Source organism: Ceratotherium simum, chromosome 17 (genome assembly GCF_057802395.1).
Source record: "Ceratotherium simum simum isolate JZ-2026a chromosome 17, ASM5780239v1, whole genome shotgun sequence".
NCBI classification, from domain to species: Eukaryota; Metazoa; Chordata; class Mammalia; order Perissodactyla; family Rhinocerotidae; genus Ceratotherium; species Ceratotherium simum.
In genome coordinates, this window is record NC_141916.1 from 34,062,946 (window position 1) to 34,085,420 (window position 22,475).

The 22,475-nt window shown below is 35.5% G+C and overlaps 1 protein-coding gene across 5 annotated transcripts in view; it reads right to left on the bottom strand.

Moving 5' to 3' along the window:
* Positions 1-22,475, bottom strand: part of CCDC91 (coiled-coil domain containing 91) — a 361,285-nt gene that overhangs the window by 170,699 nt on the left and 168,111 nt on the right. For 4 of the 5 annotated variants that reach the window (XM_087442629.1, XM_087442625.1, XM_087442630.1 and 1 more), the window contains one exon: positions 17,534-17,611. The exons of the other annotated variant lie outside the window; for it this stretch is intronic. In XM_087442629.1, the coding sequence (XP_087298755.1) occupies positions 17,534-17,611 (78 nt within the window). The remainder of the gene's footprint in view (positions 1-17,533; positions 17,612-22,475) is intronic. 5 annotated transcript variants of the gene reach the window in all.

Below are 22,475 nucleotides of genomic sequence, written 5' to 3' on the forward strand. Positions count from 1 at the left end.
AAATAGACTTAGCAGAACAAGACTTCAAAGTACCAATTATAAAAATGTTCAAAGAACTAAAGAAAACCAGGCTTAAACAATTAAAGGAAAGTAGATAACATCTTATAAACACACAATATCAATAAAGAGATAGAAATTATACAAAAGAAACAAAGGGGAATTCTGTATTGGAAAAGTAAAATAACAAAAATGAAAAATTCCATAGAGGTTCTAAGCAGTGGATTTGGGGAGGGAGAAGAAAGAATCAGTAAATTTGAAGAAATATCAATAAAGACTGTGAAATCTGAAGAGCAGAGTTCAAATAATGAAAAAAAAAAATTAGTAAGGTCTCAGAAAAATGTGAGACACCATAAGACCAACATGTACATAATGGAAATAACACAAAGAAAGAAGAGAGAGAAAGGAAAAGAAAAAAGATGTGAAGAAATAATGGCTGAAAACTTCCCCAAAGTGATGAAAAACAATCTACACAGGTAAGAAGTTGAATGACTTCCATGTATGACTAACTAAAAGACATACACACCCAGACATATCACAGCCAAAATGCTGAAAGCTAAAAACAAACACAATTTTGAAAACAGTAGAAAAATGACTTATCCCACACAAGACAACCTCAAAAAAGATTAACAGCTTACCTCTCATCAGAAACAATGAAAGACGGGAGGGCAATGAGATGACATTTTCAAAGTGCTAAAATTAAACAGAAAAACTTTGTCTACCAAAAATCTTATATTCAACATAAGAAAAAAAATCTTTTAAAGATAATAAACTATTTTTAAAGAATGAAAATGAATTAAAGATACTTCCAAATAAAAAATTAACTGTTAGCAGGCACAACTTATAATAAATACCTAAGGAAATTCTTCAGGCTAAAGCAAGTGAAATCAGAAAATAATTCAATCTACATGAAGAAAAAAAAAGAATGCCAGTAAAACAATTATGTAGGTAACTTTAAAATACAATATAATTGGATATTTCTTCTCCTTTCTTCTCTTAATTGATTTGAAAAGCAATTACATTATAAAAATGTATACAATTATATTTGTACAAAAGACAAAGTTTAGATTCAAAGGTACAAATGAGTTCAAAGTAAAAGGATGGGAAAAGATATATTATGCAAATAGAAACTATAAAAGAGCTGGGGTGGCTATACTAATATCAGAAAAAAATTGACTATAGAACAAAAAATCTTACTAGAGATAAAAACAAACATCTTAAAATAATAATAAGGTCAATACATTAGGAATATATAACAACTAAAAACATATATGTACCTAACAAAACATCCCAAAAATACATGAAACAAAAACTGATAGAACAACAAACAATTCAGCAATAATCTTGGATACCTTAATATCCCAAGTTCAATAAAGGACAGAAAAATTAGGCAGATTAACAACAACATATAGAAGACTTAAACAATATTATAAACCAACTACATCTATAGACATCTATAGAACACTCCACCCCAAGCAATATCACCAAAAAGAAGTTCTTCAACCACAGTGGAATTAGAAATTAATAACAGTCAGAAATTTGGGAAATTCTCATATATATAGAAATTAAATAACACTTCTAAAGAACCAATGGGTCAAAGAAGAAATTATAGTGAAGATTATAAAATACTTTTACATGCATGAAAATAAAAATACAATATAACAAAACTTATGAGATGAAATAAACTAGGATTCAGAGGGAAATTTATAAGTGTAAATGCCTATACTAAAAAAAGAAAAAAGATATCAAATCAATAACCTAATTATCCATCCTAACAAACTAGAAAAATAAGAAGGGCCAAAGCAAGCAGAAGGCCAGGCAAAACAAAGGTTTGAGTGCAAATTAATGAATTAGAGAATAGGAAAAAAAAAAGAGAAAATAAACAAACGCAACAGTTAATTTTTTGAAAACACCAACAAAATGAACAAATCTTTAGGCAGATTGACCAATTAAAAAACAGAGAAGACTCAAATTATAAAATCAAGAACGAAAGAGGAGATATCACTACTCACGTTACAGAAATAAAAAGGATTATAATCGAATACTGTAAACAACTGTAAATCAAGAAAATAGATCACTTAGATGAAAGAGACCAATTCCTAGGAAGATAAAATTACCAAACTAACTCAGGAAGAAAATAGAAAATCTGAAAAGAGCAATAACAAAAGACTGAATTAATTTAAAACATTCCCACAGGGGCCAGCCCGGTGGCACAGCGGCTAAGTTCACATGTTCTGCTTTGGCGGCCCAGGGTTCACCGGTTCGGATCCTGGGAGCGGACCTACTCACCACTCCTCAAGCCATGCTGAGGCGGCATCCCACATAGAAGAACTAGAAGGACCTACAACTAGGATATATAACTATGTACTGGGGTTTTGCGGAGAAAAAAGAAAAAAAAAGAAACAGATTGGCAACAGATATTAGCTCAGGGCCAATCTTCCTCAAAAAAAAAAAACTTTATAAAAAAATTAAAATTAAAAAAACAACAACAAAAAACTCCCACAAAGGAAAGTCCAGTACCATATGGTTTCATTGAATTCGTGAATTCTACAAAATTCTTCAAGAATTAATACCAATCCTTCACAAATTCTTCCAAAAAAGAAAAGAGAAAGGAACATATCCTAACTCATTTTATGAGCTAAGTATTATACCGATAGCAAAGCCAGATAAAGATACCAAACAAAACTACAGACCTTTATGAATATAGACACAAAAATAATCAAAAAGTTATTAGCAAACTGATTCATGCAACACATAAAAAAGAATTATACACCATGACCAAGTGAGATTATCCCAGGAATGCAAAACTGATTTAACACCCAAAAATCGAATGAAACACATCACATTCATAAAGGAAAAAAATCATCATTTCAACAGATACAGAAATACCATTCAACAAAATTCTACAATCTTTCAGGATAAAAAAAAATTCAACAAACTAGAAATAAAAGGGAACTTCCTCAACCTAATAAAGGCCATCTATAAAAAACTCACTGATACCATCATACTTATTGGTTAATCATTGAATGTTATCTCCCTAAGATCAGGCAAATGACAAGGGTATATGCTCTTGCAGCTCTTATTCAAATTGTATTGGCAGTCTAGCCAGGACAATTAGCTAAGAAAAAGGAATAAAAGGCATCCAGATTGGAAAAGAGGAAGTAAAATTATCTCTACTTGCAGATGGCATAATCTTGTATACAGAAAAATCCTAAGAAATCTACTAAAAAACTATTAGAACTAATGAAGATGTATATAAGAACAATATACAAAAATCAATCCTATTATTATACGCTAGCAATGAACAATCTGAACATGAAATTAAGAAAAACAATTCAATTTATAATACCATAAAAAGAATAAAATGTATAGTGAAAACAATAAAACATATTGAAAGAAATTAAAGAACATAAAATAAATGTAAAGACATTTCATGATTCTGGATCAGAAAACTCAATACTGTTCAATGGCAATACTCTCTAAATTGATCTAGATAGTCAATGCAAATATAATCAAAATCCTACTTGGATTTTTAAAAAAATTCACATGCTGATCCTAAAATTCATATGAAAATGCAAATGACCTAAACAATTTTAAAAAAGAACAAAGTTGAACTATGCACACTTCCTGGTATCAAAAACTTACTATAAAACTGCAATAATCAAAAGTGTGGTACTGGCATGAGGATAAACATACAGTTCAATGGAAAGAAAGAGAGTCTAGAAATAAACCCTCACATATATGGTTAATTGATTTTTTGACAAGGGTCCAAACACAATTCAATGAAGAAAAATAGTCTTTTCAACAAATGATGCTGGAAACAATAGAAAAGTTAACAAGTGTTGATACGGATATAGAGAAAATAGAAGCCTCAATGATCACTGTGGGTTGGAATGTAAAATGGTGCAGCTAGAAACATTCTGGTAGTTCCTCAAAATGTAAAATATAGAGTAACCATATGACCCAGTAATTTCAATCCCAGGAGAAATGAAAACATACATCCAGATGGCATTATTCATAAATGCAAAAAAGTGAAATCAATCTAAATGCCCATCAACTGATGAAAGGATAAATAAAATGTAGTACAGAGGGCGGAGTCAAGATGGCGGCATAGGCAGACTCTGAACTCACCTCCTCCCGTGGACACAGCCAATTTACAACTACTCGTGGAAAAATTACCCCTGAGACAGAACTGAAAACTGGATAAGAGGAACTCCTGCAACAACGGACAATCATAACTGGGGTAGAAGAGGCAGAGACTCCCTTCTGGAGAGGAAAAACGCCGTCTTCACAAGCCGCCAGCGTCACGGCCTCCGGGAGCAGCTAACAGGTACGCAGCCTCCCTGGAGGCGCGGGGTCCTGAGCCGGGGAGCACCCCCGCTGTGGGCATTTTGTGGACCCAGCACAAGCGAGACCAGCGGCATAATATCTGACTGTGCCTGCTACTAAAGCATTGGGTAGCACCCCCAGAAAACCCGGTTCACAAAGAAACTAAAACTGGCTCTTAAAGGGCCCACGCACCAACTCACCCGTTCCAGAAAGCATCCTAAAATCACCAGAAAGAAAGGTACACAGTGCTTCGGTGACAAGAACTCACCTAATAGGCCCTGAGTGCATCATGGTGAGGGATGAGACCTCTCCAGGGACTGGGACATTGGCGGCGGCCATTGTTGTGGCCTGGTGTGAGCGTGCTGACACAGACACCATTGGAGTTCTCCCTGAGACCTGCTAGCCCAGGGTCTGCTCCACCCACTAGAGCACCGATTTAATCCAGCTCAGCCTGAGCTGGGGCAGGCAGCCCACCCTAGAGACTGGCCCCACCCAACAACAAGCCCTCAGGCAACGTGTGGGCCTGCATAGATTGGTGACTGGATTCTCTGCAGCCTGGCAACTGAGCTGACTTGAGCGGGGCAGGGTGTGCACAAGGAGCGGGTGGAGAGTGTGGGGTGGTGGCAGAGTGTGTGGGGCTCCCGCTGTGGAGAGACTGGGTCTGCTTGGGGAGGTCGGGGCGCTCACACGGGGCAGGACTGTGTTGACTGTGTGTGTGGACCTGTGGGCAACAGGGCTTGTCAGCTGCAGAAGACTTGTGCTTTTCAAAGACCCACATAGGAGGTTTGCCCCACCTTCCAAAGCCTGAAACAATTGGGTGCTCCTGTGCCTGAGGGCAGCCCCACCCAGCTGCAATCCCCAGAGAGCTGACAAGAGACCTAATAGGCTAGAGGTTTACAGCAATTGTAAGGCCCTGAGCCTAACAACCTGCCACACTAGGGGCCTACTCACTTAAAAGAAATACTGCAACACAAATGTGGTATTAGAACTTACAGCCAACTGTGCTGGGGCTCCCCACACCTGATAAAGAGACTGAAGGGCCCACAACAACTACAAGCAGCTGAGCATTACAACAGCTGGCCAGGAGCATAACTCAGCCTCCCTGGGCACCTATAGGGAGAACTAATAGGCCACAATAGAAGGACACACGTAGCTCACATAGGGGTCACCCCTGGAACATTGAGAACTGAGGGAAGCACACTGGAAGCCTCCTAAGCCATCACTTACATAAGGTCACCTATCCAAGAGCAGGAGACGTAGCTGACCTACCTAATACGTAGACACAAGCACAGGGAAGAGGCAAAATGAGGAGGCAAAAGAATACATTCCAAGTAAGGGAACAGGACAAAACCCCAGAAAAGAAACTAAGTGAAACAGAAATGAGCAACCTACCCGACAGAGAGTTCAAACTAAGAGTGTTAAGGATGCTCACTGATCTGGGGAGAAGAATAGATGAACTCAGTGAGAATGTCAACAAAGAAATGGAAGATATAAAAAAGAACCAATCAGAAATGAAGAATACAATACTGGAAATGAAAAATTCATTAGAGGGACTCAAAAGCAGAGTAGAGGATACAGAAGAACGGATCTGTGAGCTGGAAGAAAGACTAGAAGAAATTACCCAAGGTGAACAGGTAAAAGAGAAAAGAATTAAAAAGAGTGAGGACAGTCTAAGGGACCTCTGGGACAACATCAAAGCGCACTAACATCCGTGTTATAGGTGTCCCGGAAGGAGAAGAGCGAGACAAGGGGGCAGAGAATCTATTTCAAGAAATAATAGATGAAAACTTCCCTAACCTAAGGAAGGAAACAGACATCCAGGTACAGGAGGCACAGAGAGCCCCAAACAAGATAAACCCAAAGAGGCCCACACCAAGACACATCATAATCAAAATGTCCAGAATTAAAGATAAAGAGAGAATCCTAAAAGCCGCAAGAGAATGTCAAGCTACATACAAAGGAAACCCCATAAGGCTATCAGCTGACTTCTCAGCAGAAACCTTACAGGCTAGAAGAGAATGGCATGATATATTTAAAGTGCTAAAAGGAAAAAACTTACAGCCAAGAATACTCTACCCAGCAAGGTTATCGTTCAAAATGGAAGGAGAGATCAAAATTGTCCCAGATAAGCAAAAATTAAAGGAGTTTGTCACCAAGAAACCAGTGTTACAAGAAATGTTAAAGGGACTGATTTAAGGGGAAAAGAGAAGACCACAAATAGGAAAAATTATCTATTTCCACGATTAGAACGTAATGGATACAAATGCACAAAAAGAGGTTGGATATGATATCAAAAACATAAAAGGAGGGAGGAGGGTAGTTAAAGAGTACAGCTTTCAGACAAAGGTCAAACTAAAGTGACCATCAATTCTGTATAGAAGAAGTAAGGAACAGAGAAGGACTACTAAAACACAGAGGAAAAATAAAAAAAGTTAAAAAATGGCAGTAAGTACATACTTATCAATAGCTACTTTAAACGTCAATGGACTAAATGCTCCAATTAAAAGGCATAGGGTGGCTGACTGGATAAAAAACAAGACCCATATATATGCTGCATACAAGAGACACACTTCAGACCTAAAGACACTCACAAACTGAAAGTGAAGGGATGGAAAAAGATACTCCACGCAAATGGCAATGAAAAGAAAGCTGGGGTAGCAGTACTCATATCAGACAAAATAGACTTTAAAACAAAAACTGTAAAAAGAGACAAAGAAGGGCATTACATAATGATCAAGGGAACAATCCAACAAGAGGATATAACACTTGTAAATATCTACGCACCCAATGTAGGTGCACCTAAATATATAAAGCAATTATTAACAGACATAAAAACAGAAATAGACAGTAACACAATAATAGTAGGGGACTTTAACACTCCACTTACACCAACGGATAGATCATCCAAACAGAAGATCAATAAGGAAACATTGGCCTTAAACGACACACTAGAACAGATGGACCTAGTAGATATATACAGAGCATTCCATCCAAAAACCGAAGAATACACGTTCTTTTCAAACGCACATGGAACATTCTCCAGGATTGATCACATATTAGGCCACAAAACAAGTCTCCATAAATTTAAGAAGATTGAAATAATACCAAGCATCTTTTCTGACCACAAAGGTATAAAACTAGAAATCAACTATAGGAAGAAAATCAGAAAAGCCACAAATACATGGAGATTAAACAAAATGCTACTGAACAACGACTGGGTTAACGAAGAAATCAAAGAAGAAATCAAAAAATACCTGGAGACAAATGAAAATGAAAATACGACATGCCAGAATTTATGGGATACAGCAAAAGCGGTTCTAAGAGGGAAGTTTATAGCAATACAGGCCTATCTCAACAAACAAGAAAAATCTCAAATAAACAATCTAACAATGCACCTAAAGGAACTGGAAAAAGAAGAACAAACAAAGCCCAAAATCAGTAGAAGAAGGGAAATAATAAAAATCAGAGCAGAAATAAATGAAATGGAGACCAAAAACAATAGAAAAAATTCATAAGACGAAGAGCTGGTTCTTTGAAAAGATCAACAAAATAGACAAACCTTTAGCTAGACTCACCAAGAAAAAAAGAGAGAAGGCAGAAATAAGTAAAATCAGAAATGAAAGAGGAGAGGTTACAACAGACACCTCAGAAATACAAAAGATTATAAGAGAATACTATGAAAAACTATATGCCAACCAATTCGACAATCTGGAAGAAATGGATAAATTCTTAGAATCATACAACCTTCCAAAACTGGATCAAGAAGTAGAGAATTTGAATAGACCAATCACCAGTAAGGAGATGGAAACAGTAATCAAAAACCTCCCCAAAAATAAAAGTCCAGGACCAGACGGCTTCCCTGGTGAATTCTACCAAACATTCAAAGAAGACTTAATACCTATCCTTCTCAAAATCTTCCAAACAATTGAGGAGGGGGGGAAGCTCCCTAACTCATTCTACGAAGCTGACATTACCCTGATACCAAAACCAGACAAGGACAACACAAAAAAAGAAAATTATAGGCCAATATCACTGATGAACATCGATGCGAAAATCCTCAACAAAATACTAGCAAATCGCATACAACAATACGTTAAAAAGATTATACACCATGATCAAGTGGGATTTATTCCAGGTATGCAGGGATGGTTTAACATTCGCAAATCAATCAACGTAATACACCACATTAATAAAATGAAGAACAAAAATCACATGATCATCTCAATAGATGCAGAGAAAGCATTTGACAAGATCCAGCATCCATTTATGATAAAAACTCTGAATAAAATGGGTATAGAAGGAAAGTACCTCAACATAATAAAGACCATATATGAGAAACCCACAGCTAATATTATCCTCAATGGTGAAAAACTGAAAGCTATCCCTCTAAGAACAGGAACCAGACAAGGATGCCCACTGTCACCACTCCTATTTAACATAGTATTGGAAGTCCTAGCCAGAGCAATCAGGCAAGAGAAAGAAATAAAAGGGATCCAAATTGGAAAGGAAGAAGTGAAACTGTCACTATTTGCAGATGACATGATTTTATATATAGAAAACCCTAAAGAATCCACCAGAAAACTTTTAGAAGTAATAAACGAATATGGTAAAGTTGCAGGATACAAAATCAACATACAAAAATCAGTTGCATTTCTGTACACTAACAACGAAGTAGCAGAAAGAGAAATTAAGAATACCATCCCATTTACAATTGCAACAAAAAGAATTAAATACCTAGGAATAAACTTAACCAAAGAGGGGAAAGATCTGTACACCGAAAACTATAAAACATTGCTGAAAGAAATTGAAGAAGACACAAAGAAATGGAAAGATATTCCATGCTCTTGGATTGGAAGAATTAACATAGTTAAGATGTCCATACTTCCTAAAGCCATCTATAGATTCAATGCAATCCCTATCAAAGTTCCAACAACATTTTTCACAGAAATAGAACAAAGAATTCTAAAATTTATATGGAACAACAAAAGACCCCGAATAGCTAAAGGAATCCTGAGAAAAAAGAACAAAGCTGGAGGTATCACACTTCCTGACTTCAAAATATACTACAAAGCTATAGTAACCAAAACAGCATTCTACTGGCACAAAAACAGACACACAGATTAGTGGAATAGAATCGAAAGCCCAGAAATAAACCCACACATCTATGGACAGCTAATCTTTGACAAAGGAGCCAAGAACATACAATGGGGAAAAGAAAGTCTCTTCAACAAATGGTGTTGGGAAAACTGGATAGCCATATGCAAAAAAATGAAAGTAGATCCTTACCTTACACCATACACAAAAATTAACTCCAAATGGATTAAAGACTTGAATGTAAGACCTGAAACTCTGAAAGTTCTAGAAGAAAACATAGGCAGTACGCTCTTCCACATCAGTCTTAGCAACATCTTTTCAAACACCACATCTGACCGGGCAAGAGAAACAATAGAAAAAATAAACAAATGGGACTACATCAAACTAAGAAGCTTCTGCACAGCAAAGGAAACCATCAACAAAACGAAAAGACAACCTAACAATTGGGAGAAGATATTTGCAAACCATACTTCTGATAAGGGCTTAATCTCCAAAATATATAAAGAACTCATGCATCTCAACAACAAAAAAACTACCAACCCAATTAAAAAATGGGCAAAAGACCTGAACAGACATTTCTCCAAAGAAGATATACAGATGGCCAACAGACACATGAAAAGATGTTCAAAATCACTAACTATCAGGGAAATGCAAATCAAAACTACAATGAGATATCACCTCATGCCCGTCAGAATGGCTATAATTAACAAGACAGGAAACAACATGTGTTGGAGAGGATGTGGAGAGAAGGGAACTCTCATACACTGCTGGTGGGAGTGCAAACTGGTGCAGCCACTATGGAAAACAGTATGGAGATTCCTCAAAAAATCAACGATAGAACTACCATATGATCCAGCTATTCCACTGTTGGGTATTTATCCAAAGAACTTGAAAACACCAATTTGCAAAGGTACATGCACCCTGTGTTCATTGCAGCCTTATTCACGATAGCCAAGACTTGAAGCAACCTAAGTGCCCATCAAGGGACGAATGGATAAAGAAGCTGTGGTATATATACACAATGGAATACTACTCAGCCATAAGAAACGACGAAATCCAGCCATTTGTGACAACATGGATGGACATTGAGGGTATAATGCAAAGTGAAATAAGTCAGAGGGAGAAGGTCAAATACCGTATGATTTCCTTCATTAAGTAGTAGATAGTGACAACAATGGACGGATACATAGGGACAGAGATTGGATTGGTGGTTGCCAGAGGGGAGGGGGGGAGGGAGGAGGGTGAAAGGGATAATTCGGTGCATGTGTGTGGTGATGGGTTGTAATTAGTATTTTGGTGGTGAACATGATGTGGTCCATGCAGAAATAGAAGTACAATGATGTACAACTGAAATTTTTTAAAAAAATAAATAAATAAATAAATAAATAAATAAAAAATAAAATGTAGTATATCCACACAATGGAACATTATTTGACAATAAAAAAGAAATGAACTACCTAATACATGCAACAACATGGATGAACTTTGAAAATATTATACTAAGTGAAACAAGCCACTCACAAAACACCACAAATTGTATGATCCTATTTATATAAAATGTCCAAAAGATGTATATTCATAGTGACATAATATAGATTAGTGGTTACCAAGGGCTAGGGGGCAGGATAGCTGGAGGGGAGTAAAAAGTGCCTATTAATAGGTATAAGGTTTCATGTAGGGGTGATGAAAATGTTCTAAAATTAGATTGTGGTGATGGTTGTACAATTCTGTGAATCTACTAAAAACTACTGAATTACAAACACTTTAAATAAGTGACTTTTATAGTCTGTGAATTACATCTCAAAAAAGCTGTTCAAAAATAAAGATTATAAAATACTGAAATAAAATAAAATAGTACCGCTAGCCTACTCTAAAACAAAATACATGATTAATAGGGCCAAGCCCAGTGGTGTAGTGGTTAGGTTCACGCGCTCCACTTCGGCGGCTGGGGGTTAGCAGGTTCGAATCATGGGTGCGGACCTATGCACCGCTTATGCTTATCAAGCCATCCTGTGGCAGCATCCCATATAAAGTAGACAAAGATGGGCATGGATGTTAGCCCAGGGCCAATCTTCCTCAGCAAAAAGAGGAGGATTGGCAACAGATGTTAACTCAGGGCTAATCTTCCTTACAAAATATATATATATATATATATGATTAATAAACTTTCTTCTGTAACGATCATAATTGGATTATTACTTCAGGTTCTTGGAAATCACAGAGACAAATGGAGAAAAGCCTTCTCCATTACATTTTCAACTGATTATAGTTTCTAAAATATATATGTACAAATGTAACTATCTCCAAATGGTTTTAACAGTTTCAAGTCCTGCAATCAAACTCTGTTTAATAAAGAAATCTCCAAGCCTTATCATGGGATAGATTGCAGAAGAAGAAGTAAATAAATTTGGAATACTCATAATAAAAAAAAATCACACCATTACTGGTGTTGGCATTTTACCAGTTCAGGTTAAGTGTAGAAACGTTACTTCTCTTTATGTCCTTTACTCTCCTTTGTTTACAGTATAATTTTCCTACCACTTTCCTTTACATACATTGAGAACCACATCAGATAACGTTATAATTTTTTAATACTTAACAGTCAAACATAATTTAGAAAACTTAAAAAAAAAAAGCTATTGTACTTCCTCATATTTTTGCTCTTTCCTTTGTTCTTTAGTAATATTCCAAAATTCCTTTCTTTACCATTTCCTTTTGTTCAGATAACTTCCTTAGTCATTCTTTTAGGGCAGGTTTGCGATGACAAATTCCCTCAGTTTTCTTTCATCTGAGAATATACTGATTTCCTCCTTCATTCTAGAAATATATGTTCACTGGATATAGAAATCTGGGTGACAGTTATTTTCTTGCAGCCCTTGTTCCATTTCCTTCCAGCCTCCATGGTTTTGATGAAAAATCCAATGTCATTCTAATTGGTTTTCTCCTGTAGGTAAAGTGTCATCTTTCTCTGGCTGCTTTCAAGATTTTTTTCTGTCTTTAGTTTTCAGAAGTTTGACTATGATATGTGTATTAGTCAGGGTCTCTAGAGAAATAGAACCAATAGGATATATATATAGAGATTTATTTTAAGGAATTGGCTCACACAATTACGGAGCTGGCAAATTCAATATCTGTAGGGTAGGCCAGCAGACTGGAGACCTAGGAAGAGCCAATGCTGTAGTTCAAGTCTAAAGGCTGTCTACTTGCAGAATACCTTCTTGCTCAGGGGAAGTCGGTCTTTGTTCTATTAAGATCTTCTACTGATTAGATGAGGTCCACCCACATTATGGAGGACAATCTACTTTATTCAAAATCCACAGATTTAAATGTTAATCTTATCCAAAACACACTCTGAGAAAAACATCCAGAATGATGTTTGACCAAATATCTGGGCACTATGGCCCAGCCAAGTTGACACAAAAAATTAACCATCATGATGGGTCTTAAAGTGGACTTTTTCGGGGGGGGGGGGGAGGGGTGGTTATCATGTTTAATCTGCTCAGCTTGTTGAATATGTAGTTTTATTTCTTTTGCCAAATTTGGGAAATTTTCAGCCACTATACTTGGAATATTTTTTCAGCTTTCTCCTCTTTTTCCAAGAGTCAGATGACATGAATTTTAGATCTTTTGTTACAATCCCACAGGTTCCTAAATCCTTGTTCATTTGTTTTCAGTCTATTTTCTCTCTATTGTTCAAATTGGGTAATTTCTATTGCTCTTTTTTCAAGCTCACTGATTCTTTCCTGTATTAAGCCCATACGCTGAGTTTTTTATTTAGATTATTGCATTTTTTAGTTCTAAAATTTCCATTTGGTTCTTCTTTATATACTTCATTACTTTGCTAAGGCTTTCTATTCCTTTGCTGAGATTTTCTCTTCTTTTCATTTGTTTCAAGCATGTTCATAATTGCTTGTTAAGCATTTTTATAATGGATGCTTTAAAATCCTTGTCAGATAATTCTAATTGGTGTCAGCTCAGTGTTGGCTTCTATTCATTGTCTTTCTCTACTCAAGATGAGATTTTCTTGATTCTTGGTATTGGTAATGATTTTCAGTTGAAATCTGGACATTTTAAACCTCGTTTAAGCACACTTCCTCTGATATGACACTACTCCAGCAGGGAAAGGGGAACGGCCAGGTACAGTAGAAGTCCAGGTTCCTGACTCATTCTCCACTGACACCCAGGGCTGGGGAACAAGGATCTCCTCATTATTGCTGGATGTGGTTGGGAGTTCAGCTCCCCACTAGGCCTTTACTGAAATCACTCTGGCTAGGAGTAAGAATGCCACGTTATTGTTCCCCAAATGGCCTCCAGTGATGCTGCAGGGAGGTGACCTTATTACTACTGAGCAGTAACAATAGCCCTGACTCTCCATTAAACATGCCTTGATACCCTGCCAGTAGGGAAAGGGAAAAGTGCCTCATTACCATCAGAGTGAGGCAGAAGTCTAAGATTCCTATATGGCCTACCCTGACACTCAAGGGAGAGAGGATTTACTGCTCAGTGGGACTAAAAATCCTGGTTTCCCAGTCAGCCTTCTTCGACACCACCCCAATGGGGAAGAGGAAGAGTACCTCATTATCACCTGGTGAGGGTGGAAGTCTAGGCTTCTCAACCAGTCTTTGTTGGCAAGGCTGGGGGTGGGGCCACAGTTTGTTCTATGGTGTTTGGTAGAAGTTGAACGGTTCCTATCTAATTGTTTTCTGTCTTGCTAGGTGGAGGCTTTCCTGGTCTTTTGGGTAGAGAGAGCAGGCTTTTCTTGGGGTTTGTTGTCTGTGCCTATTTGGTATTTCTGGGTTGCTCACTTCTCCAGCAATAGCCTGGGGCAAATGAGGCAAAAAGAAAACCCGAGAACTCAGCATCATGTAGTTACTTGGATCCCAAGGTGCCTAGCCAGTCTACCTTGTTCTGTCTAACTTTCAGGGTCATATGTCTGTTTTAGATATAATGTCCGGAGTTTCTTGAGCTGTACTTAGTAGGAAGAATAGAGGGAAAAATGTCTACTCCATATTTCTGCAAGCAGAGGTTAATGCAAAAATAATGCATCTTCTTGTGCATTATTTTTTAGGTTTTTGTCATTTTTATTTTAGTTTATTTGGTATTTTTCACTATCTTTTCTAATAAAATCTTTTTTCAAACTCATCAACAATATCTCAACTCAACTTGGAGGGGAAAATAATGAGTGATCACAACTAGTCCAGGATAACCAGAATAATGGAAGATCCCTAGAAGCCAAGACTAGTGGTAAGAAGGTAGCAGATTTCTCTAGTCCAGTTGCATATTTGAGTAAATACCTGCACAGGTAGGAGAGGTAAAAGTGTGAAGCCCTGAACACTGACACATCAAGAAAAGCTATGGCTTTAGGTTCCCTACTTCCTATATATGGTATGTGCATGTGCATGTGCACGAGTGTGTAGGTGTGGAATATATATTCCACTGGAGCAAGGATCTGGCTATTTTGTTCAGTGCTGTTTCTATGACAGTCCCTGGCACAAAGAAGGAAGTTAATAATATTTCTTGAATTAAGGAATGAATAAATGCAATGAGAATGTTCACACAACTCCTGTTACCAAGAGTGACTAGAAGTCATATTTTGGTTTGTTTTTGAGTTATCTAATGATTAATGAATCGTCTATGAAAACATTCATATATTTTAACAAAATAAAGCTTTAAAAGATATTAATGAAAAGTAAGTTACCGTCTAAAAAAGAGAAGCATAATAAAATAATTACCACATGGACTTCTCATGCTTGAATTTAGAATGGAAAAAAAAATTATTGTTTCTCTTCTTATTCCATAATGGGCCATAAATTATCAACACTTATAAAGACATCTAACCTACCAAGACAACATTGCCTATTTTTTCTATCTGAATTATTTTTTTTCCATATTATTATGAAGTTGATTCTGAGTACATTTTTAGAATACCTTGACTGTAAAATTTTACATGAAAATTAACATATCAGATGTTATTCTTCTTCAGAGTACTGTTAATATCATTGTGCAAAATGTGAAGGTCATCAATAAATTAATATGGAAAGCTACATGAAATGTATTTATAGCACAGTTCCCTGCTATAAAAGAATTTATATAGTTTGTATACTAACTGATTATAAGTATAATCTGACAAATTAAGTATAACTTTGTAGGCTAATTGATTCAATTCCTGATCTTTTTAAAGCAAATCATAATATCTAATGCTTGAAACTTTTAAATCTTCTCTTTTTAAATGAGTGTAAAATACTGATACTAGACAAAGAAGAGGTAAAATGAGTGGCTCTCAACCAAGTTTCTTCAAAATAAAATTTGAAAATATATTTGCAAAGTTTTCAAATATGCTTTTAACCTCATTAGTTGACAGTGTTGAAAGTAATACACAATAAATATGTTTTCTGCAAAGGAAATATGTGTAACTAGAACCAAAAAAAGATTTAAAATATCAAATACTGAGTTGTTTAGAAACACATAAGCACACACACAATGTAAATAATTTCAAGACATTTAATTTAGAATTCATAAATAAAAATTAGTAAAATATAAATTCATCCAAGAATATATCACTAAATACACCAGGAGAATTACGTAAATTCCAGTATTTTAATTCTTCCCATCCTCAGCCTTAGGGAAAAAAAGAAGATAGTTCAAAACAGATCCTATACTTTTCTCCAACTTAATAACTGTAAAGCTAGTTTATATTAATAGAACTAAAAATTCACAACGTTATAAAAAGAGCCAATAATCACAGCTGTAAAAGCCAGGTATGTTTGAATGACTTTCTCAACAACGGCACCAGTTTCTATATGGGGTGTGGTCACAAAAATGACCTTTTATGTCTCAAAACACATCTACCAGACTATTTTAATTCCTTGGGTTTTTTAAAAAAAAGAATGTTTTTCACTTAAATTAATTCTGGATCTACTTCTTTTTCTACTTTTATCCAAGTGACTTGTTACAGGAAGCTTTCTGACATTAAATTATCAGCTAACTAAAATGACTTTAACTTATTCTATCGAGTCTAGGGATGAAGTTTAATCAACAATAAAAAATTTCTATATTCCACATGTAGTAATAGGATTTTCTTTTAACATTTAATGCAATAAAGAACAACTGAAAATAAACTAAATGCCTATCCATACAGGTATAGTTACACCAACTATGATACACACACACAGGGATAAAAATAGAATAAGTTTATATACAATGACATGAAAATATCTCCAAATCATATCGAGTAAATACAGCAAGAAACAACAGATTGAGTAGAATAACATTTTTTATAAAAGCAAATTAAAATTATATAGCATAATATGAGCATATATATGTATATAGATAGATAGAAAGATAGATAGAAAGATAGACAGATAGATAGATAGATAGATAGATAGATAGATAGATAGATAGATAGATAGACAGACAGACGTAAATATGGAGAAAAACCTCTAGAAGAAGGAGGCACAAACCGCTAATAGTGGGTACCTCTGAGGAGAACTGTTTGAATTTCATTTCAACAAGAGTGTATTCCTCTATCACTTGTGGGAAAACAACGATCTAACATGAAATTTATGGGGAAAAAAGATTTTGTCATTAAACTCTCAAATTGCTTTAAATGATTAAGCTTATGCAGGCACAGAATCAAAAGAATAATACTGTGTACATCAATGATATTGATATTTATCATAATTTCTGTAATTACTTAAATGTCCCCAAATCTATTAATTTAAGAAAAGAAAAAAGGTATAACAATATTTTTCAGATTTATATCACACCTTTTTTTTTCTATAAGAGGTGAAACCACAGTAAAGACAAAAAAAAAGCTAATCTAGCAATTAATTCTATCGTATTTTGATTCTGAACTTCTTCAGCTGCCAATCCTGTATTCACAAAGTCATGGTACTTCTATAACTTCTCAAGCGCAGAGCAACGTCTAACATTACCTTTGTAATCTACCAAGTATGCTTTCAATGGACATTTATCAGTCAATCGAAAAAAATTCTATACCAGAATAAGACTATAATTCTATAATTTGTATGTTTGCATACATTGTGTGTGTAAATTTTTTACTTAAGTTTGCCAAAGTTTAAATGAATTAAAAAACAGACTCTCAAACCTCTACCTTATATTCATCCACAATAATGCTGAGGGCTTCATGACCAGCCTTCCTCATGTCTTCCAATTCTTGTTTGTGTTTTTCCTGAAAGAAAAAAGAAACTAAACCATGATTTGTTTTTTTGTTTATAAAATAATAAAACCATTGACTTTTGCATCCATGAATAATTGCGTGGTTTGTGGCACACCAGTGCTACAGCTGAAAGCAAAAAGAAAAGCTATTAGAGGGCTGTGGCAATGAGAATTAAACAGAAACAATAACTGAGAAAGGAACACCTCACTGAGGTCTGAGATAACACAAGGCCATGGTGTTATCCCTCGGGGTATGTCGAAATTCTGGACCTGGATCAAGAGACAAGAGGCCCTGTGTTACTTCAATAAGCCTAGGTCTCTATTTTTTTTTATTATTTCTCCTAATACATACATATCAATAGTTTAATACATAACAAAGTTTGAGAACCACTGGATTAAAGTGATCAACCCCCACTTCTACCTTCCTAGGAAAGGAAACGATGAAGTCTCTTTAGGGAAAGTTAATATCCTACAGAGCTTTTCCAATTTTTCAGACACACTGTACATACAGTTTTCAATACAAAATTATCAAGGATGACAACAGACGAGATGAAAAAAACTGAAAACAGAAAAGACAAAAGAAATAGACCCACGGGGCATTCAAATATTAGCTACCAAAGAGTTTAAAATATATATGATTAATATGCTCAAGAAAATAGAGAAGAAATGGTTTTTGAATGTTAAGAATCATTTGCAATTTTTAAAACGGAAAATCAGTAAACCGTATATAAATCCTAGATTCACAGTTTCTTTCCTTGAGTATCTTAATTATGTTACATTATTTTTTGGCATAAAATGTGTTTTTTGAAAGTCCGACATGGATCTAACTTTCTTTACCTTATATTTAGGTTGACTATATAATTTATCTTCCAAATTGGGTCACTTTTGAGAGTAAAAGGGGTTACTATTAATAATTACACTAGGATAATAGGCATAAATATGGACTGTCTGGGCAAACCAAAAATCAAAGTCATGGTATTTACAGATTTCTGAGATGTTCTTTTGAATGTTACTTTCCTTAAAGTCACTAGAATATGTCCCATAATTGACTGTTTGGGGTTTATTTTCCCAGGTACACATATGCACTTTCAAAATATAAGGTACTAGCCTTCTTTTATTTCCTGAAAATTTGTTGAATTATATTTTGCACATAATTCTGTTTCATCTCTTTGGATTTCTTCTTGAGGGATTCCATTTATACACATACTAGATCAGTTTTACCTGTTTTCTATAATTATTCCTTTCTCTCAAATCCTTCATTTATTTGATATTTCACTTTTCTTTTTCCCATCCTTTAATTTTCTTTCTTTCTATAGTACTACATTCACTCTTTCATTCTTTCAGTCTTCATTTTGCAAGTTTTTCTTTTCTTTTATTTCTAATTCTTTTTTGTGTCTATCAGCTATATCTTCTTATTTAACTGTTCCCTTTTCTCATTACTGAACTATTCTACTTCTGATTTATGCTATTCTTCAAATGCTTCTATCTTTATACACAGTTCCACCACAATCCTTTTTTCTTACACATGTTTCAGTTTACTTTTAGGAAGAGGTTCCTGAATAAGGAATAAGTGAGCCTGAACAACTTTCCTAGCTTCACGAGTCTAGGGCTTCCTCTTCTGTTGTTATTATAAGGTAATAAAAAAAGTTTTTTTCAGGGTAGCCACTTCTCCTTCTGATATCTGCTTTCTCTGAATCCCTCCTGTCCCAGCATCTGAACATTCTCCTTCCTTCAGGGTCTACTCCCCACCATTTCCCTTCACTATGCATCTCTGTACTTGAAGAAAGGTACTCTCTGTGGTTATTTCCAAGAGAAATGAGGGCTAGAGCACTCTGCCAGTTTCAGCTTTTGTCCTCAGATCTGTCTCCCAAGTCCTCTACTCTGTGGGAACTGTTCCTTTTGGGGCGGCAATGTCTGGTTCCCTAGACTCTCTCAGGATCATCCTAAATCTCCTTTATGTTCCCCTCCATCACTCCAGCACAGATGTGATAGACACGCACGTCTTGCTGCTGTCAATAGTTCAGCTCTACCAGCTTGTGCTCGAAAATTCATATGAACTGCCATCTATTTTTTTGTTGAAGATGGTATTCATAGATTTTTGCTTTAACTATCTTAATCTAATTTTGTAAGAAAATCTGAGAGGATTCAAAAATTATGCAGCTTCTGTTGCTGCCATCATCACACCAAATCCATTCCTTGCTTCTTGGAATATTTCCTTTACTTGATTCTCCTCTTATCTATTCCTCCTCAGTCTGTTCTGTTGGCCCCTTTTCATTGCCCCAACTTCGAAACGTAGGAGTTCCCTGGGGATCAGACCTCTTCTTAATCTTGTTCAACCTCTAATTAATCTTAATTAATTCTATTACCTTAAATATTATCTATGTACAGCTCCTTAATTTATATCTCCAACCCCGCCATGACTGATCCCCCTATTTATATATCTAACTGCCTATGAAGGTCTTTACATGGATATCTAAAAGGAATCTCCAAGTTAATATGTCCAACATCTAACTTCTGATTTTCTTCTACCAAACTGCCAGTTGCTCCAACAAAAACATCTTGAAATCATTTTTAATTTCTCTCCTTTTTTCCCTTCACAATCCACATGCAATACCTCAGAAAATGTAATTGACTCGATCTTCATTTTTAATTCTTTAATAAACTCTTAAATGAACCAATATTTGTAAAACCCTTTACAAATATTGGTTCATTTACTTTACTTATTTAAACCTCTTATTATCCCCATCTCATGATCCAGAATCTAAGCACTTGTCAGCATCTCCACTGCTACTTCTCTAGTCCACGCCACGGTCATTTCTCAACAGGACTACAATAATAACATCCTTGCCTCTTTGAATCTACCCTTCCTCCAATACAGCAGCCAAAACAAGCCTTTTAAAACTTTTGGGCGATCATAAAGAATGTAAGATGTAATCTCTATGATGGCAGGAATTGTTCACTGCTATATCCATAGCACCTAAAATAGTACCAAGCACAGTGTGGGTGCTCAATAAGTATCTGTTGAATAACGAAATATCACACATCTGATCAAAATTTCCAAGTAGCTTCTATATTACTACAAATAAACTCTGTAATCCTTCCCATAGCCCAAGGCTATACCCCTCTCTCCCTAAGCCCCTCCATCTGTTATCACTGGCTTTCCTCAAATCATAATCATTACTGCTCTAAGGCTACTGAACTCATTATCTGCTATGTTTGATATACTCTTTGCCCCAGATATTGCACACTCATTTCCTCTACATACTGCTCAAAAATCATCATACCAGAGAGATGTTCTCTGACCCACTCTATATAAAACAGCACACGCTCATCATTGTCCACTAATCATGTTTTATTTTTATTCATAGCACCTATCAGTACTTACTGCTTTGTACTTATTGTTCATTGCCTGTCTCCCCCTACTATATTGAGAAAGATAATGATGGTACTCTCTAACACTATGGCGCTTGGGAAAGGTGAGGAAAAGACAGACATTAAAAAGATTTCAAAGTTTGACATTAATTTCAATTTGGGAAGGTCAAATTTTACTTGCCATTGAATGTACGTATGTCAAATGGTGCCTTGTATATAATGTCAGCTCAATAAATGAGAACTGAATAAAGAAGAGACAGAATCGACAGGATTTGAAGGTCAAATATATTTTGAAAGTGCTAAAAGTGTTTCATTCTTTATCAAAGAGAGACAGAGATACTTAATATCATAATAAGAATGTTAAAAATATATTTAAAACCTGGTCTTCACAGAAGAGGCTACTTAACAGGTTCACTTACATGTTTGTTGAGTGAACGAGCGAGATTATGATGAACATTCTTTTTCTGATATAAGCTCAGCACATAAATTAACAAACATTTTTGGGCACATTTCTTTATTTGTTAAATGAGTAAGTTGGATTAAATCATTTGTAAAATACTCTTCCAACTTTCTTAATGCTTTCTATGATATAGTATGCTAAAACTAGATCAATCAAGCCCCCTTTTGCTTACTTCAGTGTTACTGATGGCAATCATACAACCACATTGTAACACACCAGGCTGCCGAGTTACCAAAAGAAAAACACAGGAATAACCAAATAGTCGTACATGGCCTGAAACTTTATTTTAAGAATATAGAGCCAAAAATTTACAACCTATCTTCAAAGTAGTCAAAACCAAATTTGACCACAATGATAGCTTTCTTTCAAAATGTCAAACCCAAAATCATCACTAGAAAGGGAAGATTCAGGAAAATGCTCTCACCTTAAACAAAACTACAGACATTTTCAACAAGAAGAGACTTTAAAGGTGAGCTATTCCAATGTATTCATTTTATAAATGATGAAACTGAGGCCTAGAGAGGTCAAGAAGTTTGTTCAAGGTCACTGAGTTCAATAAGGGCAGGGCAAAGCCTGAATCAATTAGATCTCCGGATAGCCAACCCAATGTTTATTAAAAAATATCCTGTCAAAGACATATTTGAGAATATTCCCAATTCCTCATCAACAGATTTGTTTTCTGTATAAAACTCAATAATACATAGACTCACATGTCATAAGTCATGCCTTCTGATGAAAGTAAGACAAAAATTGATCACTCTTGGTAAAACTTGAAATAGTCACTCATCAATTCATTACTGCCAACCAGAAATTTTGCTCTGACAAAGTAAGGAGATTTTCAAAGGTTATTAGAAGCACATTCCAACCAATTCTCTACTACCCATAACCACTCCACTGCCAACTCCTTGCCAAAATTATTAAATATACATGGGTTTAATACTCTTAATATGCCTGGACATGATTGGTATTGAAAAATTACTTGTTGAATAAATACATATGTAAATAGGAAACACATAATTAACAAATATAGATGCTTCACAGAAAA